Source organism: Oncorhynchus kisutch, linkage group LG20 (assembly GCF_002021735.2).
Source record: "Oncorhynchus kisutch isolate 150728-3 linkage group LG20, Okis_V2, whole genome shotgun sequence".
In the NCBI taxonomy this organism is placed as follows: domain Eukaryota; kingdom Metazoa; phylum Chordata; class Actinopteri; order Salmoniformes; family Salmonidae; genus Oncorhynchus; species Oncorhynchus kisutch.
In genome coordinates this window covers 10,681,547-10,694,615 of record NC_034193.2, presented here as the reverse complement: position 1 = coordinate 10,694,615, position 13,069 = coordinate 10,681,547, and the positions used below count along the sequence as shown (strand labels likewise).

Below are 13,069 nucleotides of genomic sequence, written 5' to 3'. Positions count from 1 at the left end.
CTTCACTCTCACTCACTGTCAGAATATATATAGTAAAGTTAATCCTAAACTACTTTAGAGGCAACTCAGGCGTATATTTTTAGTCTGTTGTCATTACTCACTTTGCTCTCTCTCTCTCCCTCCCTTTTTCTCTCTCTCTCTCTCTCTGGCTCTCTCTGCCCACTCTCTCTCTCTGTCTCTCTCTCAATTCAATTCAATTCAAGGGGCTTTATTGGCATGGGAAATGTGTTAACATTGCCAAAGCAAGTGAGGTAGATAATATAGAAAAGTGAAATTAACAATAAAAATGAACAGTAAACATTACACATACAGAAGTTTCAAAACAAGAAAGACATTACAAATGTAATATTGTGTATATATACAGTGTTGTAACAATGTACAAATGGTTAAAGTACACAAAGGAAAATAAATAAGCATAAATATGGGTTGTATTTACAATGGTGTTTGTTCTTCACTGGTTGCCCTTTTCTTGCGGCAACAAGTCACAAATCTTGCTGCTGTGATGGCACACTGTGGTATTTCACCCAGTAGATATGAGAGTTTATCAAAATTGGGTTTGTTTTTGAATCTTTGTGGATCTGTCTAATCTGAGGGAAATATGAGTCTCTAATATGGTCATACATTGGGCAGGAGGTTAGGAAGTGCAGCTCAGTTTCCACCTCATTTTGTGGGCAGTGAGCACATAGCCTGTCTTCTCTTGAGAGCCAGGTCTGCCTACGGCGGCCTTTCTCAATTGCAAGGCTATGCTCACTGAGTCTGAACATAGTCTAAGCTTTCCTCAAGTCAGGTATTCTGCCACTGTGTACTCTCTGTTTAGGGCCAAATAGCATTCTAGTTTGATCTGTTTTTTTTGTAAATTCTTTCCAATGTGTCAAGTAATTATCTTTTTGTTTTCTCATGATCTGGTTGGGTCTCTCTGTCTTTCTCTGTCTTCGTCTTATTTTCTTTCTCTCTCTCTCGCTCTGTCTCTCTTGCTCTGTTTCACTCGCTCTCTCTCTCTCTCTCTCTCTCTCTCTCTCTCTCTCTCTCTCTCTCTCTCTCTCTCTCTCTCTCTCTCTCTCTCTCTCTCTTGCTCTGTCTCTCTCTTGCTCTGTTTCTCTTGCTCTGTCTCTCTTGCTCTATCGCTTTCTCTCTCTGTCTCTCTTGCTCTGTTTCTCTCGCTCTATCTCTCTCTCTCTCTCTGTCTCTCTTGCTCTGTCTCTCTCGCTCTGTCTCGCTCTCTCTCTCTCTCTCTGTCTCTCTTGCTCTGTCACTCTCGCTCTGTCTCGCTCTCTCTCTCTCCCTATGTCTCCCTCTCTCTGTCTTTGTCTCTCTCTTTGTCTCTCTCTCTCTCTGCAGGAGCGCATCTTCCTCACATTGTCCAACTATATATTCACAGCGATCTTTGTGGCAGAGATGACAGTAAAGGTAAGGATGGACTTAGGCTATTTATTTATTTATTTTATTTCACCTTTATTTAACTTCTTATTGGCCAGTGAGACGGTAGTGTCCCACCTGGCCAACATCCGGTGAAATTGCAGAGCACGAAATTCAAACAACAGATTTATAAATATTTAACTTTCATAAAATCACAAGTGTAGTACATCAAAATAATGCTTACCTTCTTATTAATCCAGCCGCCGTGTCAGATTTCAAAAAGGCTTTACGGCGAAAGCACACCATGCGATTATCTGAGGACAGCGCCCCGCATACAAACACATTAAAAAAATTCAACCGGGCAGGTGCACCACGAAAGTCAGAAATAGTGATATAATAAAAGCCTCACCTTTGATGATCTTCTTCTGTTGGCACTCCAAAGTGTCCCAGATATATCACAAATGGTCCTTTTGTTCGATAATGTCCTTCTTTAGATACATAAAAACTCAGTTTAGCTGGCGTGCTTCAGTAAATAATCCATCCAGTTTCCCCCCATCAAAATGCATACAAAATGATTCCCAAACGTTACTAATAAACTTTTCCAAACAAGTCAAACAATGTTTCTTAATCAAACCTTGGAAACATTACAGCCAAAATGGGAGCCACCTACAAAAACTCAAATTTCTGGCAAATTTCTCCAAAAGCCAGCATGAAACTCTTTCTAAAGACTGTTGACATCTAGTGGAAGCCCTAGGAACTGCAATCTGAGAGGACTTCGCCTTATAATAAAATTGACAGCCATTGAAAACAGTGGAAGGCTGAATTATTTTTTGGGGGGGATGGTTTGTCCTCGGGGTTTCACCTGCCATATCAGTTCTGTTGTACTCATAGACATAATGTTAACAGTTTTAGAAACGTTAAAGTGTTTTCTATCAACATCTACCAATTATATGCATATCCTAGATTCAGGCAGTTTACTTTGAGCACTCTTTTCATCCAGATGTGAAAATACTGCCCCCTACCCAAGAGAGGTTAACCAGGTAAGCTAGTTGAGAACAAGTTCCGAATTGCAACTGCGACCTGGCCAAGATAAAGCAAAGCAGTTCGACACATACAACAACACAGAGTTACACATGGAATAAACAAACATACAATCAATAATACAGTATAAAAATCTATATACAGTGTGTGCAAATGAGGTAGGATAAGAGAGGTAAGGCAATAAATAGGCCAGCGAAGTAATTACAATATAGCAATTACACTGGAATGGTAGAATGTGCAGAAGATGAATGCCCAAGTAGACGTACTGGGGTGCAAAGAAGCAAGATAAATAAATAAATATAGTATGGTGATGAGGTAGATTGGATGGACTACATACAGATGAGCTATGTACAGGTGCAGTGATCTGTGAGCTGCTCTGACAGTTGGTGCTTTAAGCTAGTGAGTTAGGTAAGAGTCTCCAGCTTCAGTGATTTTTGCCGTTCGTTCCAGTCATTGGCAGCAGAGAACTGGAAGGAGAGGCGGCCAAAGGAAGAATTGGCTTTGGGGGTGACCAGTGAGATATACCTACTGGACCGCGTGCTACGGGTGGGTGCTGCTATGGTGACCAGTGAGCTGAGATAAGGCGGGGCTTTACCTAGCAGAGACTTGTAGATGACCTGGAGCCAGTGGGTTTGGCGATGAGTATGAAGCAAGGGCCAGCCGGCGAGAGCATACAGAGCATACCCTACCAAGCGGTAAACCTGTAAACACGCAATGTCCTACCCAGAGAAGGGCTTGACTCATCACTGTCCCTCAGGGCTCTAGTTAAGGCCTTCATCCGTCTGGTCAGATCCACATGGCCAGATTAAAGCTCTACTCCCTCTGGGTGATATTAGGACATGTTGGGTAGGAGTTGACCACAGGCAAAGATCTAGAAAAATCTTACCATAATCCTAACCTTTACAATCAGAGTGAAACAATACCAAACAGTTTTGTAATCCTACTCTTATTATGACTAATTATAAACCATTAATCATCAGTGGATTCTGTGTACAATCTGCCCTCAAGTTTATCAATCTGTACTCAGCCTTATCAATCTGCCCTCAGGGTTATCAATCTGCAATCAGGCTTATCTATCTGCCCTCAGGCTAATCAATCTGTTCTCAGGTTTATCAATCTGCCCTCAGGCTAATCAATCTGCCCTCAGGTTTATCAATCTGCCCTCAGGTTTATCAATCTGCCCTCAGGCTTATCAATCTGCCCTCATGCTTATCAATCTGCCCTCAGGCTTATCAATCTGCCCTCAGGTTTATCAATCTGCCCTCAGGTTTATCAATCTGCCCTCAGGCTTATCAATCTGCCCTCAGGTTTATCAATCTGCCCTCAGGATTATCAATCTGCCCTCAGGATTATTTGACTAAATAGAAAGAAAGAGAGAAGGGGGAGAGAGAAATGGGGAGAGAGAGTGAGAAGGGGGGAGGGAAGGGGGGGAGAAGGGGGAGAGGAAGAGAAGGGGGGGAGAGATATGGGGAGAGAGAGAAGATGAGTACCATTATAGGGTTTCCTAAAAGTCATAATTTAGAGAGAGATTAGAAAATATATCTTAACAAATACTTCAAGTACCTGAAGTACATAAAATACCTTAGTAGTATTTAGTTTAGATGACAGAAATACCTTAAATGTCAAACAAAGCCATTTTTATCTGAATATCAAATAATTTCTGGGTAACAATTAACTACCTTACTGTGATTGTTTTCAATTAAAATGGTCAAAAGAAACAAAAATAGTTTCTTAGCAAAGAGCCGTTTCTTTAAAAATAATTTTGCCAAGACTAGTCTGTGAGTTGTCTGGAAAACTAGTCTGTAAAACTGAAAATGTGCTGTTATTGGCAGAGAGGTTTGGAACTCTGTGTCTTATTGGTCTATTAACTAATTTACTGCATGGTGATGTCACCAGGAAGGCCAAAACTCCATCCCACCAAAACAGGCTGAAATTACAGGTGGTCTTTTCAAACAGCTCTTACACTAAAAGGGCATTATAATAATTTTCACAATTTCACAGTATTATTCCAACCTCATAGTGTGGAAATATATACACTGCATGTGGACACTGCAAAAGTATGTGGACACCTGATTGTCGAACATCTCATTTCAAAATCATGAGCATGAATAGGGAGTTGGTCCCTCCTTTGTCTGTGTTCCGATTCATCCCAAAGGTGTTCGATGGGTTTGAAGTCAGGGCTCTGTGCAGGCCAGTAAAATTCCACTGCACCGATCTCGACAAACTCTTTCTGTATGGACCTCGCTTTGTGACGTGGGCATTGTCGTGCTGAAACAGGAAAGGCTCTTCCCCAAACTGTTGCCACCAATTTGGAAGCACAGAATCGTCTAGAATGTCATTGTATGCTGTAGTTTTCAGATTTTGGAGCCTAGCCCTAACCATGAAAAACAGCCCCAGACCATTTTTCCTCCTCCACCAAACTTTACAGCTGGCACTAGGGGCGCAACTTTGGTTTTAGAGGTGTGTGTGGGGGGGGGGGGGTGTATATATATATTTTTTTTATCCAGTGGGATAAACACTCCAAACAGCTTACCTGACCCCTCGGAGGCGTCCACATGGTCCTAAAGCACACCACTGCCTCATTTTTGGGGGGGCAAAAATGCAATTTCAGATTGTAGGGGGACATGTCCTCAGTGAACGTTGCCCACCTGGCTATGCATTCGGGCAGGTAGTGTTCTTCTGGCATCCGCCAAACCCAGATTCGTCTATCGGACTGCCAGATGGCAAAGAGTGATTCATCAAATCAAATTAAATCAAATTGTATTTGTCACATGTGCCAAATACAACAGATGTAGACCTTACCGTGAAATGCTGAATACAACAGATGTAGACCTTACCGTGAAATGCTTATTAACAAGCCCTTAATAATCCAGCAACGCAGTTCAAGAAATAGAGTTAAGAAAATATTTACTAAATAAACAAAATAAACACAATAAAATAACAATAACGAGACTATATACATACTATATATAGTATATACATAACGAGACTACCACTACCAATGTGCGGGGGTATAGGTTATTCGAGGTAATGTGTACACGTAGGAAGGGGTAAAATGACTATGCATAGATAATAAACAGCGAGTAGCAGCAGTGTAAAAAAACAAAGGGGGTCAATGTAAGTAGTCCGGGTGGCCATTTGGTTAATTGTCTTGGGTGTAAAAATAAGGAGCCTTTTGGACCTATATTCATCACTCCAGAGGAAGCGTTTCCACTGCTCCAGAATCCCATGGCGACGAGCTTTACACCACTCCAGCCGACGCCTGGCCTTGCGCGTGGTGATCTTAGGCTTGTGTGCCGCTGCTCAGTCAAAACCATTTCATAAAGTTCCTGACGAATGGTTATTGTGCTGACGTTGCTTCCAGAGGCAGTTTGGAACTGGGTAGTGAGTGTTGCAATCAAGGGCAGACGATTTTTATGTGCTACGCGCTTCAGCACTCAGCAGTTGCATTCTGTGAGCTTGTGTGGTCTACCACTTCGCGGCTGAGCCGTTGTTGCTCCTAGACGTTTCCACTTCACAATAACAGCACTAAGGGTGTAAGCGAGGAATCTCTAGCAGGGCAGACATTTGACTAACCGACTTGTTGGAACAGTGGCCTCCTATGACAATGCCATGTTGAAAGTCACTGAGCTCTTCAGTAAAGGCCATTCTCCTGCCAATGTTTGTCTATTGAGATTACATGGCAGTGTGCTCAATTTTATACACCTGTCAGCAATGGGTGTGGCTGAAATAGCCGAATCCACTATTTTTGAAGGGGTGTATAAACACTGGAAAATCACGTTTATGAAGGCACTAGGCCTTCAAAACCCCACCCACCTCTAAATGATTGATCTTCAGATCTACTGTTTTACAGATGCAAAGCCTTTAGATACAAAGCCTTTAGATACAAAGCCTTTAGATACAAAGCCTTTAGATACAAAGCCTTTAGATACAAAGCCTTTAGATACAAAGCCTTTAGATACAAAGCCTTTAGATACAAAGCCTTTAGAGATACAAAGCCTTTAGATACAAAGCCTTTAGATACAAAGCCTTTAAGAAAACAGACCTCCCGTGTGAGTCTTCCCGATATCAGTCCTCATGGTCAATTTTCATGTCATTTAAAACATGTTTCAAAGACAATCATGATACCAATAATTGCTTCTAATTCACCAGATGTATGTCCTTGAACCAAATATGTTTTTAATCATTAGTATAACACAAAAGGTGTTATAAGGATACTTTATTTCCTAATGGTAGCCTGCAGTACCTAGCCTTGAGTTAGCCAATGAGAGCTGCTAGCACTGAGCTAGCCTGCAGAGTCACTTCCTGAAGTAGCTCAAACTGTGCATATTATGTCTCCATGAGACACCATCTTAAGCTTTAACTTCACTTGGTGTCAATGCGCTATTGACTCTTTACATAGGAATGAATGGCACTCAATACAAAAGCAAGGACATTTGAATAATGGCTAGACATACTTTAAAATGTGTGTGTGTGTGTGTGTGTGTGTGAGAGAGAGAGAGACTGCGTGTGTGTGTGTGTGTGAGCTCAAGGGTCTGTGATGACGAGAGAGATGAATGAATGTGTGTGTGTGTGTGTGTGTGTGTCTGTGTCTGTGTTATCTCTAATGACTGTATATATGAATGGACAAAGCTATCGATCACACACACACATACACACACATTCATCTCTCTCGTCATCACTGACCGTTGAGCTTACAGACACACACACATACCCATCTTTTAATAATATGTCTAGCCAATATTCAAATGTCCTGGCTTTTGAATTGAGTTTCATGGCTTGTGGCAGTGGTGAGGAGGGGTGAGGGCAAGAGAAAGTTCACAGGTGTCACTCACGAAGACCTCTATCTCTATTCTAGGACCCAATGCAACACCAGGGCTCTCCCACACAGACGCACACACACACAACACACATACATGCACATACACACATGCTTGCGCACACAGACAAAGACACAGACACACATATACAAATTTAGGGCAGACAAAGGCAACATTTAAATCATGCTCAAGAATAATGGGGCTCGGGAGAGGTTCATTAACGTCGCGCTCAGGAAGTCAGACGTTTGGGCGGAACTCACATAGGAACCAAAGTCTTTGTAACCTCGACACATCTTTGTTTGTAAGAGGGGGTTGATGATTCTCTAAGTAAGACACTGCCTGATTATATATAGATTCATGCCTTTACACTCGGGTGAGGCACAACGTCTTATGCAAATGACCCATCCGGCTGCCTAGTTGAGATGCAGTTTGTTTCTGTGTGTCATTGTTGTGTCTCAGTCAGTTGTGTAGATTGAAATACGGAAGAACATTTTTCAATAACAAAAGTTTGTATCACACTTGTCTTACAGTAGCAGTAAAAAGTTTGGACACACCTACTCATTCCAGGGTTTAAAAAAATGGTTACTATGCAAATGTGTAAGGGTGGCTACTTTTAAAGAATCTCAAATATAAAATATATTTTGCTGACGACATGATTCCATATGTGTTATTTCATAGTTTTGATGTCTTCACTATTACTCTACAATGTAGAACATAGTAATAAAAAAAACTTGAATGAGTAGGTCTGTCCAAACTTTTGACTGGTACTGTATGTGTTTATTAGCTTTGGCAAAAGCAGCAGCTACTCTTCCTGGGGTCCAGCTACTCTTCCTGGGGTCCAGCTACTCTTCCTGGGGTCCACAAAAACACAAAACATTAAAATAGGACAAGTAACAAAACACTGATCGACAAAGTCACACATATTTGAAATATGACATACAAACAACAACTCAAAAATCATACTTGCGTGTGTTTGTGTCTCCTCACAGTCCTCCCTTTCCATGAGACGTTGTTTAATCCATTTTATAAAGGACATTTTCCTGTAAACTTGGAAGGGTGTTCCATGCGATCTTGTCTCTGTATAATATTGTGCTTTGCCGTGAATTGTTTGGGGACTTGGGATCTGTGAAAAGACCCCTGGTGGCTTTTCTTTATGGGTGTCTGAGCTGAATGTTATTTGATTATGCAGACAATCTGGAATTTTCATCACTGTAATATTTCTCATAAAAACTAGAAGATTCAGTTAATCTCTCATCAACCCTCGTCCAGGAAAGGCTGACATGATGTTAGTTCTGTACGTGCAGTTTAAGGGAAAGGTTTTGAGTCCGGTGCAGCTTTGCTTGGTCTTTCTGTTTTGCACCTGACTATATTACCGGACAGTAACCAAGATGGGAGAAGACCAGAGCCGGAACAAATAGTACAGTTGATTTCAGTGTCAAAAACACAGAACATATTTTTATAACAGACATACCCCTCTCCATCTTCACAACAAGTTTGTCAATATGACTTGACCATAATAACTGACCATCCAATGTTACTCCTGGGAGTTCAACTTCTTCAACTTGTTCAATGGTCAGACCCTTTATGCACAACTCCAGTTGAGGTTTATGTCTTAGAGAATGTTTTGAACCAAATACAACGCTTTTAGTTTTAGTTGTATTTAAGACCAGTTTACCATTAATCACCATTTCTGATACTGACTGTAACTCCTTATTTAGACTTTCAGTGAGCTAACTGGCTTTGGGTGCTGACATGTACACACTGGAGAGTGTGGAATCATTTGCATGCATAATCATTATTGCTTTGTGTAACACCAGTGGCAAATCATTTGTAAAGATAGAGAAGAAAAGAGTCCCAAGGGAACTGCCCTGAGGTACACCGCACTGTACATAGATGCTGTTAGAGAAGCTTCCATTTAAGAACACTCTCTGAGTTCTATTGTATAAATAATTCTCCAACCATGTGATGGCAGGTGATGCAAAACCATAGCAAGTGTGTTTATTCAATAACAATTTATGAGCAATAACATCAAAGACTGCACTGACATCTAATAATACAGCTCCAACTGTCACCATTTTTAAAAAACTAATCGTATGTAATCTGCGTCGGTGGAGTACAAGTTGATTGCCCTTGACTACACAGAGTACAGAAAACATGACATAGACTGACCAGGTGAAACCAGGTGAAAGCTATGAACCCTTATTGACGTCACTTGTTAAATCCACTTCAATCAGTGTAGATGAAGGGTAGTAGACAGGTGAACCTTTTAGTGCAGTGGGCTAAATCAAGGTCACACAGAGTGTTTCTTGGTTGTCTTGAACAAATCTATTGTGACGCAAAAGTATACGCCTCACACACATTGTTACAGGCTTAGAAAAAATAATACACCTGTACCATGTCAGATATACAGTTGAAATCTATTCTATTTTGAGTTTGCATCCCAATATTACACTTTATATACATCACAGAAGACTGAAATATAACAAAACCATTTGATATAGAAACACCAGATTTTGGCGGCTTTTTTGAAGTACAGTTTATTAATTATGAAATTATTAAATTTTTTAATGACATTCCACCCATGAGGCCAGTAGGTCATTTGACTGAAGGAAACGGCTAAAGAAAGATTTTTAAGCATGAGACAATTGACACATGGATTGTGTGTGTTTGCCGTTCAGAGGGTGAATGGGAGACAAAATATTTAAGTGCCTTTTAAAGGGGTATGGTAGGACGTGCCAGGCGCACTGGTTTTAGTGCTTTAAATACTGCAACGCTACTGGGTTTATGACGCTCAACAGTTTCCTGTGTGTATTAAGAATGGTCCACCAAAGGACATCCAGCCAACTTGTGGAACGCATTGGAGTCAACATGGATCAGCATCCCTGTGGAAAGCTTTCGACACCTTGTAGAGTCCATGCACCAAGGAATTGAGGCTGTTCGTAGGACAAAATGGGGACAACTCAATATTAGGAAGGTGTTCTTATTGTTTTGTACACTTAGTATGTATACAGTACCAGTCAAACGTTTGGACACACCCACTCATTCAAGAGTTTGTAGACTCTATTATTGTAGAATAATAGGGAAGACATCAAAACTATAAAACTATAAAATAACACATATGGAATCATGTAGTAACCAAAAGGTGTTAAACAAATCAAAATATATTTGATATTTGAGAATCTTCAAAGTACCCACCCTTTGCCTTGATGAAAGCTTTGCACACTCTTGGCATTCTCAACCAGCTTCATGAGGTATTTAAATTAACAGGTGTGTATTGTTAAGAGTTAATTTGTGGAATTTCTTTCCTTAATGCATTTGAGCCAATCAGTTGTGTTGTGACAAGGTATTGGTGGCATTCCCTTTGCCTCTGACCTCTGCACAACAGCAAAACAGAACCGTTGAAAGGACAAGAAACACCTGGTGACCCGATCGTTTGTGTCCTTTCCCCTGGCCATCCAGATCAGGGGAGCATGGTCTGTGACCAGGGTGAAGTGGGTGCCCAACAGGTAACACTTGAGTGTCTTGCACCTAGTCCCTCGTCCGTCTGGACCAACATCGGTACCTGCAAATTGTGCATTACAAGAATCTGATTGGAGTACAGCGCTTCCTTCAGGAATGCCGCTTTGGTCTTCCCCGTCCATTTCACTGTTTTTGGAAGTTGGCCCTGGTTAGATCAGTAAGAGGGGGCTATAATTGCAAAGTTGCGGATAAACCAGCTGTAGTATTCTGCCAGTCCCAGGAAGGACTTGACCTGTGTCTTGGTGCGTGGAACAGACTAGTCACGTACCGCGTGGACCTTCCACTCCTGTGGCTTGATGTTCCCCCATCTGATCAAGTACCCCTGGTACTCCACCTCTTCAAACTCTAGCTTGCATTTCTTGGGGTTCGCTGTCAACCTGGCTTGCCTGAGTGCATTCAGTACTGCCTGGAGGCGCGTCAGGTGCTCTTCCCAATCTTGGCTGTGGATAATGATGTCATCCAAATAGGCCGCAGCGTACTGTTGGTGGTGTCGGAGTACTCGGTTCATCAACCGGCGCTGGAACATTGGCAGGGTTCTGTGGAGACCGAATGAGAGCACCGGGACTGATATAAGCCGTCCGGTGTCGAAAATTACGTATTTTCCCGGGAGGAAGCTACCAACGGTACCTTCCAGGTTGAGGGTGCTGATTTACCTGAACTTTCCCAATTGGTCGATGAGCTCGTCCACCCTCGGCATGAGGTAGGCGTTGAATAAGCTGATGTCGTTCACACCCAGGAAGTCATTACAGAAGCGCAGGCTACCGTCCGGTTTGGGGACCGACCCGATCGGGCTGCACCATGCGCTGGGGACTCTTTGATGATCCCCATCCTCAGCATAGCCTCCACTTCCTGCTTCACAGCCTTCTGTCTGGATCGGGGATCCGGTATGGCCTCTTTCATACTGTTTCCCCAGGCTGGGTGAGGACGTGGTGTTCCATTAGGGTCGTGCAACCCGGCTTCTCTGAGAACACCGCCTTGTTTCCAATTAACAATCTCCCAGAGCGTTTTCTTCTGGGCCGGGTCGAGGTCCTCATTGCTCGGCACCACCACTGGTACCGTTGGCATCCTTGGTCCCGACCATAACACGGCCAAGGCTGTCCTTTTGTGCCACCTCTTCAATAGGTTCAAGTGGTAAATCTGTTGGGGTTTCCATCTCCCTGGCTGCGGTAATTGACTGGTCCCAACTTCTCTATCACCTTGTACGGCCCTGTTTCCACCTGGAATTCTTGTGGCTGGGTTTCCCCGATTATAGACCTGGGCTTGGGCGTGTTGGGCCTTCTCCATATGTTCCCTTATTACTGGCCGTAAGTCTATCATACCCTTCCTCATCTTCTCCACGTTTTCTACCACGCTACGTAAGGTGGTCAGCTGAGCTTCCCACACCTCCTTGGCGAGGTCTGAAAGGGACAAACCCGGTGGATGACTGAGACACTTCTCGGGACCGAGAACATTAGGTGGGGTAGTAGCTGGTCTCAGTTCTTCCCGTCCAGGTGTGCATTGTTAAAAATGAATTGGTGGAATTTCTTTCCTAAATGCGATTAAACCAATCAGTTGTGTCATGACAATGTCGGAGTGGTATACAGAAGGTAGCCCTATCTGGTAAAAGACCAAGCTCTGTCAGTGCCTCCTCCCGTAGAGGGGTTTTAAAGGGGAAAACCCTGTGGATGACTGGGGCACTTCTCAGACCGAGAACATTAGGTGGGGTAGTAGATGGTCCCAGTTCTTCCGCAGCATTTGTTTGAGCGTTTTATTGAACCGTTCGACGAGCCCATCTGTCTGTGGGTGAAAGACGGAGGTCTGGATATGCTTGATCTGCAGGAAAGCACACAAATATTTCAATAATCGGAACATGAACTTGGTACCTTGGATGGTTAAGATCTTGTTCGAGGTGCCCCGGCTAAAGAGGTGGAACAGCTCCTGGGCGATTCCTTGGGAGACTGCCGCCCGTAGGGGAATGGCCTCGGGATACCAGGTGGCATAATCTACTATTACCACGACGCATCAATGTCCTCATGTCATTTTTACTAGGTGTCCCACTGTGTCCATTGCGATGCATTCATAGATCAACCCAATGATCGGTAGGGGGATCAGCATATTTCAGAAGTGTGCTTTTGGGGCAGTGATTTGACACTCCAGGCAGCACAACAATATTCTTCCACGGCCCTCCTCATCCTGGACCAGTGGAACTGGGCGGCGATCTGTTCCCGGGTCTTCTCCAATCCCAGGTGAGCCCCCAACAAATGGGTGAGGGCCAGCTGAAGAACGGTTCCCATGTACTGTCGGGACAGCAACAGTACCTCTGCTTTAACCGAAACCTGATACAAAAGGTTATT

At 42.9% G+C, this 13,069-nt stretch overlaps 1 protein-coding gene across 1 annotated transcript in view; it reads left to right on the top strand.

Annotated features, from left to right (window-relative positions):
- LOC109866076 (voltage-dependent T-type calcium channel subunit alpha-1G-like) overlaps positions 1 to 13,069 on the top strand; it is a 190,771-nt gene that overhangs the window by 153,315 nt on the left and 24,387 nt on the right. The window contains exon 18 of the mRNA XM_031799296.1: positions 1,339 to 1,407. Within this exon, the coding sequence (XP_031655156.1) occupies positions 1,339 to 1,407 (69 nt within the window). The remainder of the gene's footprint in view (positions 1 to 1,338; positions 1,408 to 13,069) is intronic.